This window comes from Lepisma saccharinum, chromosome 6 (assembly GCF_977018435.1).
Source record: "Lepisma saccharinum chromosome 6, izLepSacc3.1, whole genome shotgun sequence".
Taxonomy (NCBI): Eukaryota; Metazoa; Arthropoda; class Insecta; order Zygentoma; family Lepismatidae; genus Lepisma; species Lepisma saccharinum.
Genome location: NC_139234.1, coordinates 8,118,331 through 8,131,675, shown reverse-complemented (window position 1 = coordinate 8,131,675; position 13,345 = coordinate 8,118,331). Strand labels below are relative to the sequence as shown.

At 38.3% G+C, this 13,345-nt stretch overlaps 1 protein-coding gene across 3 annotated transcripts in view; it reads left to right on the top strand.

The window, feature by feature from the left end:
- The window catches only part of LOC145988538 (scoloptoxin SSD14-like), a 68,829-nt gene extending 56,594 nt beyond the window's left edge, over positions 1-12,235 (top strand). For all 3 annotated transcript variants that reach the window (XM_083123449.1, XM_083123448.1, XM_083123447.1), the window contains 5 exons: positions 4,839-5,067; positions 6,686-6,876; positions 7,565-7,805; positions 9,893-10,006; positions 11,188-12,235. In XM_083123449.1, coding sequence (XP_082979575.1) covers positions 4,839-5,067; positions 6,686-6,876; positions 7,565-7,805; positions 9,893-10,006; positions 11,188-11,334 — 922 coding nt within the window. In that variant the 3' untranslated portion in view covers positions 11,335-12,235. The remainder of the gene's footprint in view (positions 1-4,838; positions 5,068-6,685; positions 6,877-7,564; positions 7,806-9,892; positions 10,007-11,187) is intronic.
- The last annotated feature ends 1,110 nt before the right edge of the window (positions 12,236-13,345 follow it).

Sequence of the window (13,345 nt, the reverse complement as noted above, 5' to 3'; positions counted from 1 at the left end):
ATTTCAGATGCTCAATTAACTTGTTTTTGGCAATTTCTGCATTACATTCAGGAACCCCCTTCACCATTTTTTGACCATCAAATACAGTTAAACATCTTCTGCACAACTTAAATATTCTATGAGTTTTGTCTAGTTGTTTTCTGACTAAAGCTTCAAGATTATGTATCAGAGTATAATGATATGTGCTATTCCCTTCAATTAAGAGCAGATCAATCGGAATAGCAGATTCATCATCAAGTATACTGATTCTGAGAGGTGCTATCAAGCAATTGCCAGTGGAACAAATAAATACATTAATAGATAATTGTTTGCCATTGATATGCTTGGCCCTTTTTTCAAATTTATCAATATTCTGAATAGACATTGGATATTCTAAACCCTCCATTGCATCGTCAAAATTATGTTCATGTTGTTTGTAATAAGTTATTCTCTCAGGATTTCTTGAAACTGGATACAAAGCAGCTAAAATACACCACAAAAAGCATTTCTGGTCGGTATTTTTTATATTAACCACGGCTCTTTTGTTTTTGATATTGGCAGGTAATGGCAAATATGTAGATCCTTGCAATGAGCTGAATTCAGAAAGATTAACATAGAGCTTGTGTGGAGAGCCGCATAGGCTCCATCCTGACTCTTTTGCTGCAAATTCAGAGTGTTTAATATTCAATTGATTTATCAAGCTGCTTATTATTGTGTCTGAATTTGCGTTTGAATATACCGGTACAGTTTCTGTTATGTGGGGCTGTGTAAATTTTGTGCCATTTGGTTTCTTATATTGTGCAAACAATTTAAGGGAGAGCTTATAAGAGCCATTTTGTGCATTAAGAATTGCCTGGAGATCAGAATTTTTACTGTTCAAGAAATTCTCAATGCCACATCTTGGCTCTGATTCAAAACAATAATCACTAAGTTGGGCATTAAAACTGCTACGGATGGGTTCATAGCGTGGCTGCTTTGCTGCTCTGGCATTAAGAGGTGCTTCGTGCTTTCTTTTCAGACCAGATGTTGATGGTTGTGTTGATGACTGTGCAGAGCAAGTATTTTTATGTTTATATGTGAAATATTCCATGCTATATTTTCTATGGCATTTGGGGCAAATTTTTGTGGGAGTTCTGTATTTGTCCGGATTACAAATCTTTTGGTGTCTGGCCCAATTAGAGCTAAATATATTTTTATTGCATTGATTACAATATTTTTGATTTGGCATTTTTGCTGTTGTTTATTATATACAATTTCTTGGGATTCAATTCAAAATTCTATGCTGGATAAAAATATCGGCTGGGTTCAACACTGTGCTGTGTGTGTGTGTGTATGTGTGTATGTGTGTATACACTTAATATTTTTGGCTTTGGTATTTATATACAATTTCTTGGGGTTCAAATCAAAACTCTATGTTGGATAAAAATATCAATTGGGTTCAACACTGTACTGTGTGTGTGTGTGTGTATGTATGTATACACTTAATATTTTTGGCTTTGGTATTTATATACAATTTCTTGGGATTCAATTCAAAATTCTATGCTGGATAAAAAAAGCAGAAATAGGCCACAACTTGGCCACAAGTGGACTGGAAGTAGGCAAACCGGAAGTGGACCGGAAGTGGACCGGAAGTGGACCGGAAGTGGACCGGAAGTAGACCGGAAGTAGACCGGAAGTGGACCGGAAGTGGACCGGAAGTAAATATGTGTGGGTGGGTGTGGGTGTGTATAGGTGTGTATGGGTATGGGTGGCCTAGTTTTAAGTCTCACAGAAGTGCCTTTTGTAAGTGTAGACAAATCAATCTGATAGGGGGCTCTTCCTTTCCGAAAAAGCTCTTCCTTTCCGAAAAATTCTTGAGGGCATTTTTTACAAAAATCTTGGATTAAACAAAGTTCCACACTAGAGCAAAAAGCTCATATGCTCATGTTGAGCAAGTTTTAAGTGTAGCAAATCTGCTGGAGGGGAGCTCTTCCTTTCTCGGGTTTATAGTACAGTCAATACCACTACTAGTAGCTTCTGTTTGTTGATGGTAAGTTCCAGGAAAAGATATTCTGTCATTCGTGCGTAGTTACCGTCAGATTTAGCCACAAGCACCGCAGTAATATCTTCCCTTATCAGTGCCATCACCCCGCCACCTCGTTTCCCCAACCTGTCGTTTCGGAAGACGTTGTAGCCTCGCAAGGAGACCATGCTGGAGGGTGTGAGGGGATTAAGCCATGTCTCCGATACAAGAATGCAGTGGAGATTCAGGGGGGAGAAAATAGCTTTGAAGCTATCGAGGTGCGCTTCGATGCTCTGTGCATTCACGTGTGACACCAACAGTGAGTTCGGACAAGTCTTCAGCTCGTTTCCGAGAATTTCGGCGTGCTGACCGCGGGGGGCGGAGTGCCAGGGCAATTAGCAGAGCGACGACCCTCTTCAGAATTTCGTCCACTGTCACCGAGATGCGTTGTTGCCAGATTAGCCATTTTTAGAATTGAGGTTTAACGAACAGAAACAAGATGGGAGAAGAAACATTAGCATACCAAAATTAAATTTAGAATTATTACTTACCCTGTCAAGCAGAATAGCATGGAGGAAAGCATCAGGGAATGACACACGCACACTCACATTAAAAAACGATAACATAAACAAGAACCCGGACAAAAAACTCACACTAAACACACATGATTTGAACACATCACACACACAATTATTCATACACAGCGTATCATAACGACAAAAGTCACATATGCTCTTCATTACACTTCGTACTCAGTTCGCGTTGCACCCCATCTCAAGGGAGAACGTCAAGATCCTCGGGGGAAGATATAAGGTAGCGACGACCTCCGTGAAATACGAAAATGCGCCCGTCTTGGCTCCAGGCATTGCGTGTCCCTACGCGATCCTTTGCCACCCGCAAAACCCTCTGTCTGTAGGGAGTTAGGGACTCTGTAATTAATAGGGACGAGTTCTTTAGCATCTTCTTTGATTTCCACACCTCGTTCCTGGAGCGGTAGCTTACAAATTTCACTATGATGGGGCGTTTTCCCGATCTCAAAACTTCCGCAGACGATCTTTTCGGAGGGCCAAGCCTGTGGCACCGGTCAACGTGCTCGAGCTTGATGTGCTGCAACTGAAGCTTATTTTGTAAAGTCTGGAGCACGATGCTGTCCACGTCTTCGTTGGTGGTTTCGGGGACCCCATGCAGCAAAATGCAGTTCCTCCTAGAGTACTGCGCTAGGTCATCTATTTCAATGGTGTTCGTGCGTATCTGCTTGTTCATGCTCTCTAGGTCGCGCCGCAGCTCTGTCATGGAGTCGCTCGTCGATCTCTTAAATTGCACAAACTCCTCTCTGAGGTTCAGGAGTGACTTGCGGAGGTCAGCCTCTTCTTGCACCGATCCATGGTTGTCTAGCAACTCATCAAGTCGTTGCTGGAATGCTTCCATAGTTTTGCCTATTTCTTCAACTTTGGTCGAAACAACTGATAGTGTAGGCTTGGACATGATAACAACCCCGAAGATCCACACGGTGAAGCTATTGACCTGGCGGAAGATGTGGCAACGTACAGCGGTGGAGAATAGAATGCCAGGCTAGCTGAGGGGTGAAAGCGCGGAGCTCTATTCAAGCACGTCCATCCACTACAACTCACAACTCCTCAACCGCTTGCCGCGGAATGTCCGATAGGCTTTCTCCAGCTGCTGGAATCTCGGCAGGGTGAGATTCCACGGGCTCCCTTTAAATCCCTTGACGGGAGGGAGGGGAGAGAGGGGGAAGAAAACACTTCTTCTCAGGCGGGTGATTCCGTGGCCAGGGTAACCTCTTTGTTGAGAGAGTCCGCCAGTCGCACTCTCCACCCCCAGAGTCTTTACCGTTCCTTCTGCTGGCGCCCTCTTCTGCTATTCTTCCCTGATGGCGTTTGTATCCTAGGAGCTGTGTTGTTTACGACAGGGGAATTTCTCAGGAACGGGAATTCTTGGTTCACAAATTACATACTGAAAGGGGAAGTAGGGAAAATACACCTGAAAGTGCGCGAAAAACTGAAATTTGAAAAACATTTGTAAACCAATACCATGTTAATTCTCATTTTACATTTCTTGTGTCTTCCTCGTCTCGGTTATTTCAACAGAATTTGTTTTGACAAAAATTTTAAATATTGAAGATGAAGATAATTAAATAAATTAGAATTTAAACTAAAATTCAAGAAATTACGCCGACTTCCGTTGAGGAGTGTTAGCGCAGTTCCCTACGACGCCAGAGGTCCAGGGTTCGAATCCCGGCCTTGGCATGGGTGTTCTTTGTAAATGTCCCTTCATCAATTTCATCACTCATCGCGATTAGCCAAAAGTGGCAGAAAAGCGACGTAAAAATAACCTAATTCATTTAATCCAACAACATGGATTATTTCACTAGCACATTCCTTTCATATTCTATGTTACAGGTTTTATTTATAGGTTTCTTATACTTTCTTGTTTTATTATTTGAAATTCTAAACGTAGATTAACTGCAATCACAACAATTAATCGATAGTGGTCCCAAAAATAAGGTAAAATTTTCCACATATATGATATTATATTCCTAAATCCTGTGTGGATGCTGAGATAAATTTGCAGAGAGACTTCAGGAGTGGGTGGATGAATCAAGATTGTCCACTCGTTATAACCAGTATACGCCACTGATATTTACCACCAATCTGTGATGGAGGCAGGGTGCAGGTGTTCAGATTCTCCTTAAAACTACAGCTCCAGCCTCCTCTGTCGGCATGAAAATTGACCTGAAAAAAAAAAAACTTCTTACTCTTTCCTGCCCCGATTAGCCAATAGGAACATGGAGATGGACTTTGAATGATACCTTCAACCTGTGATGCCATTCTTTCAGTGTTCGGTGGGAAGCTCCGATCAGTGCCAAGTTAAGAGACAACATGACCCTCCACACCGTCCCTCCTCCGGGGTCTGGAGTCCTCCTGACCTTCATGATGTCCCTGCTGGATGACCTGGTCCCTGCCAAGGACCCTGTGACGACCTACCAGAGGATCACGGAAGCCTTCAAGTACTCCTACGGGAAGAGGACCGAGCTGGGAGACAGGCACTATGTCGACATCGAGAACGTAAGTGTAATTGATTGATTGATTGATTTATTATTCATCTTACGGGATTACAATGATCCATGGTTTCGTCATTTGCATGATATCATATTACATTGCATATTACAATAGAGTACATTCTTGGATCCAATCCGATACATAATATATTTGAAGATTGGATAGATTATGAGGGTATAAACATATATTCAGAACAATATAAAGATTATCAGGGTAAACAGATATGTTTATCACTCTTTATATTCTATCAGTGGAGTAATTTATATTAATTTCGTTCCTTTATTTTTCTAGGAATTCATTCACTTTGTAGTACATATTTTCTAGGAGGAGTTGCTGGATATGTTTTCTGTATTGCTTTCTGCACATTTGCTTGTAGTGATTAGGCAATTTATTGTAGGCTATATTAACAGTTCTGTATCATCAATACTGTTTTTTGATGTCTGCAGTCTTGTTGATTTCTAGTGAAAATTCTGAGCTGTTCTTGTGTTATATTTGTGAAGGTCACAGTTTTTGTTAAATAGGTGAGAATGTTCATGTATGAAAGTGATTGTTTATAAAATCTACTTTCCTTTATGAGAGCTTAACATGCTGTGACATTAAGCTTATTATAAAATCTTCCAGATATATTTTTAAAGAAGTTTTGTATTAGTTTTGGGGCTTTTAATGTCTGTTTTGGAGGGTGTTGTTGCTTTTGGAGAAGGGGCTTAATATATATTTCAGGAGGCAAGAGTCCTTGATTAGAGATTTCGTTTTTTAATGTTTCTAGTATCGGTATTGTGGGACACTGTCTATTTTGAGTTTGTAACATTTGTTTTAGGCGTTTCAGTGTATATTTTTCGGAATTTGGTGCCTGGTTGAGAGTTTTTTAGTATGTATTTTGACTTTGGAGATTTCTATGCCTGTTTTGTTCTGAGGCATTTAAAAGTGCAGTGCTTGGTGTAGATTTAGTCTCTCTCTCTCGGAAGTTCACTTCTTGCTTTTGAGATTTTTTGTTGTCAATTTTTGAAGTTTTAGTACCAGTTACACTAACATCCAAAACAGTAAAAGTATTACTTTTTAGGTTTTTTTTGGGTTTTTTTTGCCTATTTTGGCAAAAGTTTCAACGTGTACAGATTCTTAAGATTTTAATATCTGTCTTGATGGTTTTACAGTCTGTTTTGGAATATTAGTAAGCCTACTTGTTTTGTGTATATCGATGTATAATTTAGGGAATTTACTATTTGTGGTTGTTAATGTACATTTTGTTGATTCTTTATTTGTGGGTGTTCATTTTTAGGGTTTTCATGTCATTTTTGGCAATTTTAATACATACACACATACAGTTTTTTGTCTCAGTGCCTGTTTTCAGGCATTTCTATGTATATTTTTATGTGCCTACCCATGTGCATATCTTATCGACGTATAACCTACCGTGAAACACATGCATTTTGTTTACAATTACCTTGTGATAATATGGAGTGAAATTTGCAAAAGTGTAGGTGAGGACTCAAATTTACTGTAAATTCACACTTATATTCTACACCTTTCATCTAATAACAATTGCTACCTTGCCTTCGTTGGGTTAGATTGAACAAAGGGATGGATGGGTGAAATACCTGATAATTTCTCTTTGTTTCTCATGCAGATAATTAAGAACTTAACATCAGAAGATTACATCCAGAAAATCCAGCAGCAGATAAGCGACGTGAGGACATGGAACGACCCAGAGCATTATGGCGCCGTCTACATACAGCCCGAGGACCATGGAACTGCCCACGTGTCTGTTCTGGCGCCAAACGGGGACGCTGTTTCTGTCACGAGCACTGTCAACCTGATGTGAGTAGGCATAAATGAATTTTAGATAATGCTCCTGTTCTGATTCTGATCAGAAGGCATGGGAGAAAGATGTTGCTATAAATAAATACTGACTTTCACGTTTGGCGAATGACAGCTTTGAATCCTTTATCTCGCAGGTATAAATCTTTTTAAAGCACTAAAATTCAAGAAACGATTTTGTGATTGAATTTCTTCTTGTTTTCTTGTTCATAGAAGATTAGTTATTTATTAATTATTATGATTACAAAAATTACCATCATTAACAAAAAATAATAACCAATTATTGCATGAGTTCGATACCATAACAATTTTTTATTAATGCTTCTTTGTTTATATAGGGGCAGTTGTTTATTAATTATAATAATTACAAAAATTACCATCCTTACCAACCAATTGTACACTCTCACTAGCATGAGTGTCTCGAATAACAAGCTTCTAAAGATGGCGCCTGATGCGCCCTCCAAGTGCATTTTGCCTCCTATTTATATTTTTGTGAACAAAACTAATAAAGAATATTCAGAACACCCTACAGAAAAATGTAATTTATTTTCAATTTTTTATAATAATTTTCAGTAAAAAAATTGAAAAATAGAGGTGGTGGTCTGACCCCCCCCCCCCCCTCGGGTATGCTAGGGTTAAGTAAGTTATTTTAATTTTTTTAAATTATATATATTATGGATAATTCCAGACTGGGTGCGATGATCCGTTCTCCAAGCACCGGCATCATCCTGAACGACGAGATGGACGACTTCTCTGCGCCGAACATCGTCAATTACTTCGGGGTGCCTCCGTCGCCGGCCAACTTCATAGCCCCTGGGAAGAGGCCCCTCTCCTCCATGTGCCCAGCCATCATCGTCAACGGAAACGGAGACGTCAGGCTGGTCGTCGGGGCGGCGGGTGGGACCAAGATCACCACGGCCACTGCGTTGGTAAGTGCAGACGAAGGCGGTCGGAGCGTGATGCATCACCTCCAAAGTGGCAGAGATCGAGAATGTGTGTTGCTCTACCCCCCATATCCCCTAAATGTGCCTTCATGGTACGGTGCTATGTGCACGGGAACTTTACCTTACCTTATCTATCCATATTGTCAGCGTCACGATTACCTACAGGTGCACGCAAAAACTGTAGATAAGAACACTTGGCATTCCATACCAGATATAACTAACTAACTCCCTAGCCTTCTTAAACCCGAAGGTTCATGGCTGCAGCAACACAGGCCTTCCATCTTTCCCTATCTTGAGCAAGATCTATATACTCTTTTCCATCCCTACTGATTTCCCTTAGGTCCATCTCAACGTTGTCCCTCCATCTTCGTCTTGGACTTCCTACAGGTCTCTTACCATCAGGTTTCCCAACAAGAATCCTGTAAACTCCTCTTTCCTCTCCCATTCGTGCCACATGGCCTGCCCACCTAAGTCTTCTTGATTTAATTATTCTAATAATATCTGGACATGAATACAAATTATGTAGTTCTAAATTATGTAACCTTCTCCACTCACCTGTCTCCTCATCCCTTTTAGGTCCAAAGATTTTCCTAAGGATCTTATTTTCAAATACTCTCAATTTGTGTTCCTCTTTCAATGTAAGGGACCAAGTTTCGCATCCATATAATACTACAGGCAAAATTACTGTTTTGTATATTTTAACTTTTATTTTCTTAGATATTAAACGAGAAGACAAAAGTTTATGAAGAGAGAAGTAACATGCATTTCCTGAATTAAGCCTACTTTTTATTTCCTCTTTAATATAATTTTCATTTGTTAATATTACTCCTAAGTATTTGAATTTGGAAACTGGTTCAAACGAGTTGTTATCAATAATTAGATTTTGATTATTACCTAACACTTGGTTTCGGCCTGTAAGCATATATTTAGTTTTCTCTTTGTTAACTTCCAAACCTATCTCTTTAGCAGTTTTGAAAAATATTTTAGCATTATTCTTAATTGTATTCACATCATCCCCCAGTAAGTCTACATCATCTGCATATGCTAACAACTGAGTCACACCATTTAATTTTAGTCCTTCTTTCTTAAGTTTCTTTTACCTTCCTAACAACATATTCTAAGGCAAAATTAAAGAGCAATGGAGATAATGCATCTCCTTGTTTTAACCCATCATGAATTTTAAATTTGTCAGACATATTAATACCCACACGAATTTTACTTTCTGTTTCACTGGTGCATACTTTTATCATACTAACAAGCTTCTTAGGTATTCCAAACTCGACTAATATATTATATAATTTATCTCTTTTGACCGAATCATATGCTTTTTTGAAATCAATGAATAGCTGATGGACATTTTGATTATATTCCCACTTTTTTTCAAGTGTCTGTCTGATGTGAAAAATTTGATCTGTAGTTGATCTGTTACGTTTAAATCCACATTGATAATCACCTATAATTTCATTAGCATATGGGGTTAGTCTTGTTAAAAGAATGTTAGAAAATATTTTATATGTTGTTGAGAGTAGAGAAATTCCACGGTAAATATTGCAGTTAATTTTATCACCTTTTTTAAACAAAGGATACCATACCAGATATAGATAAACTATTTCTTATACACATGGTTATCTGATAAGTAGTATTCACTGGCGTCTCTTGAACGCATTCGGTGCTTGCTGCGCATTCGTCAATTGTGGGAAAAAAGACAGCTTGCTCTGCGACGACATTAATGAGCATTTCTACATTCTAATTTCTTCATATAGGAGAAGTATTTATTTTACACGAGAGCTCTCAACTAAGATTATATTACATTTCTTGGATCTGAAGTGGGAAAAGAATTATTACTTTCTTTCACTTCAGATCCAAGAAATGTAATATAATCTTAGTTAAGCGCTCTCGTGTAAAATAAATACTTCTCCTATATGAAGAAATTAGAATGTAGAAATGCTCATTAATGTCGTCGCAGAGCAAGCTGTCTTTTTTCCCAGAATTGACGAATGCGCAGCAAGCACCGAATGCGTTCAAGAGACGCCTCTGGCTAGGATTATAAACATATTGCTGCTTAATTTCAGGTTTCCTTGTTCAACCTCTGGTTCAACATGACAATAAAGGAGGCCGTGGACGAAAGCAGGGTTCACCATCAACTCTTCCCGATGGAGCTGCAGTACGAGTATGGACTCCTTGATGTGAGTGCAATGAGAATGATTCGGTCGTGAAATTATTATGCTTACTTCTATTCTAAATCAAGCGGTGGCGTTTAAGTGTCATATTGTGTACGTTGAATGTGTGAAATACAAATTTTCTGATTTCACAAAGTACCAGCACTATAAGGTCACCACCATAAGGAAAATACCGCTACGACGCCAGGGGTCCCGGGTTCGAATCCTGGCCTGGGTATGGATGTTTGTGAGTGTCCATTCATCATATCATCACTCATCCCCATCTTCGCAAATTAACCAAAAGTGGCACAAAAGGCGAAGTAAAATGAACAAAATCAATAAGCAAAATACAAAACACACTGTTCCAAAATGAAGGACATACTCATTCACGGTGATGCATGTATGCAGACTGGGAAATATTATTAAATAATGTGAATTTGACACATTTTAGAGTTAAAAATAATGCATTTTTACAGGAATTCTTGTCAAAAATTCCTAAATGAATAATAAGTACTACTGCTACATACTTTTCCAATGAGCCAATGTCCTCACCTTTCCATGTACTTTTCTGTTTCTCCAAATTGAAACATGTATTTTTCATAATGCAAATTATGTGATGCCCAAATTGTACTTTTCTTCAGAAAGTTACTTTAAAATTAACTTTAGGTTACTTTTACGGTTACTATATAACATGTTCTGTGTATTAACTGCAAGCAAGCCCTTGTTTCTATCACTGATGCTCTTCTGAAATTAAAATTTTCAAGTATTATTAACCTTCTACTTAAATATGAAAACATAGAGGCAACAAAATTCAAGACCATCCAACATTCTTACATTCGAAAACATAGAGAAAAGGAACGGTTAATTTAGATTCTCAATGGTTGACAAAAGTGAGTTACAGTTACTCATTTTAGGAAGTAAAGTTACTTCGCTACAGAACTGTCACTGCATTTACATGACAAGTAACTTGTAAACAAGTTGAGACTGGTTTTGAAATATATACCAGTTACTGTAAATCATAATTATCATAGCTCTATCTTGTGTAACTTAGTTTTATTCCGTGCTGCAATTATAGGGCATCAAGTCATTATTTGTATTAATATTGTTCAAAATGAAATGTTGTATGGTTTAATTGTAACCCTATAGAGATAATAACTAATAATAATAATAATAATAATAATAATAATAATGTATTTTCTCTCTTGCAGTCCTACGTCAAAGGCCTCGAAGAGATTGGCCACAAGACATCAAGATTTAAGCCTGGTGGATCGGCGGTCACAGTAGTCGCAAAAGTCGATGATCTCATCAGCGCCAACAGCGATTTCCGTAGAGGGGGAATGATAGCTGGCTTTTAACGGTATATGGTCTAGGTTTCAGTATTCGCCCTTGTACACATAAAGAACGAACAATTACGTTTCCCTCACCGTCAGTTTTTATGTTGCAAGATGTGTGGTCTCATCGTGGCGGGTTGCCTGGTTTGTGTCGAAGAGATATATTTCGGAAGTGCGATTGTGGTTTTTAAAGAATTGAACATTGAGAGAATGACCCTAACAAGCTGCTTTACAAAAAGTTCACATTGTAGTGGGCGCTGGCGCAGACTTTCAAGAAATTTGGGGGAGGGAGGACAAGATTGATAAAAGCGATATATGACAAAAGGTGTGCAAATTTTATGAGGATGAGTCAGATACTAGCTTCCCATAGCTTTGTAGTTGAGCATTCCACCCATGGTTAACCACAATTTTCCATAACAAAAAATAATTTATTGAAAGTATTACTTTAGAATTGGAAAATATTGGCATACTAAACAGTATCATAGTAATCTTGAGATTATGTACTAGACGAATAGATTCTTTGCAAAGGGGAAACATTTCCAACGTTTCTGTTGTGTTCCCAACCACTCAAAATAAAAATTATTTGAGGCTGCTTATTCGGAGGGGCAGACATGGTACTCTGTCCCTCGTACAGGAACTTTGAGGAGGCACCCCCCCCCCCAACCCCAAGCCGAAGGTCGTCGCCTGTGGTTGCAGCTCATTGAATAACTTGCTGTCTGCATACTTCATCGAGGAACTTAAATATTTTTGCCATAAATATTGAACACAAGCTAAACATCTTTAAAACAAGTTCCAAAAACGTCATTGCCACGTTCGTGGCAGTAAGAGCTAACATTTCTGGAATGAATTATGCATAAATAATTCTCCGTCCTGTGACCAGTGGCCGAATTGGAAATAAATTACTGCCGGTATGCTCTTATGCACAGCCCTGCCTTTTGATACAATCGCCCCCTTTGTGCGTGTGTGGGTGATTTCTTAAATAATAGCTATATCGATTCTCATTCTCTCTCTTTTATCACCACTAGGAGGGGGGAGAGAGAGAGAGAGAGAGAGAAAGAAATGAGCGAGTACATTGTTGGCCATTGCGTAGCTACTTGAGCGATCAGCTTCAATAAATAAGTGCGAATATTAAAAATTTACTACCGGTATGCCATACAGGCTAATATTGGCCCAATTCGATCACTGCCTGTGACAAATTTGATCAAACATTGATAATGTATGATAATTTTGAACGAAACCTGTGCTTTTGGAATAGCGAACACATGAGGTAGTTACATCAAGATGTACTTAGCAACTTCAAGACTCGGTTCAAGGTTGGATACATACATGCAAATCTTTTTGTGTGGGATTTTCAAGTGACTTGGGTAGACAGTCTTTAGAACTTTGCACAAAGTATTTCTGGAGTGTCTTTTCTCCAAGAATAATTAAACGTAAGTGGGAAATTAATTTAAGCCAACTGTTTAGAATAGATTATCATTGTTTGAATTGAATAAAATAGGTTTGGGGACACTCCAGGAACTTCTTTGTCCATATTTAGATATTTGTCAAAGAGTTACTGGATCTAATGGCAGTGAATTAAAAAATGTGCCGTTACAATAATAACAGCAACAAATTTGCTATTTTAAGGATATTTATTAAAAGCTTCAGACCATTTTTATTAAAATTACAATTTTTCTATAGTTACAATATACATACATATATATATATATATATATATATATATATATATATATATATATATATATATAACAAATATTTTACATACCAACTCTACAATCATGTCCTTCCAAAATTAAAAATTAAATGCTGAAACAATTTCATGAATAAGGAGAAGAATTATAACAGTATGTATATTTATAAGAGGGAAATTGTTTTACCCCCCCCCCCCTTTCGACACGAACATGTACTACAATTATCCTTCACAAAGTCAACGAACTTGATTATGACGTCACATGGTGGACTTTTTGTATTCACGGATGGACCAACCTTGTATATTCCATTTTGGGTCTATTCCAGCAGAACAGTATTTCTGAAA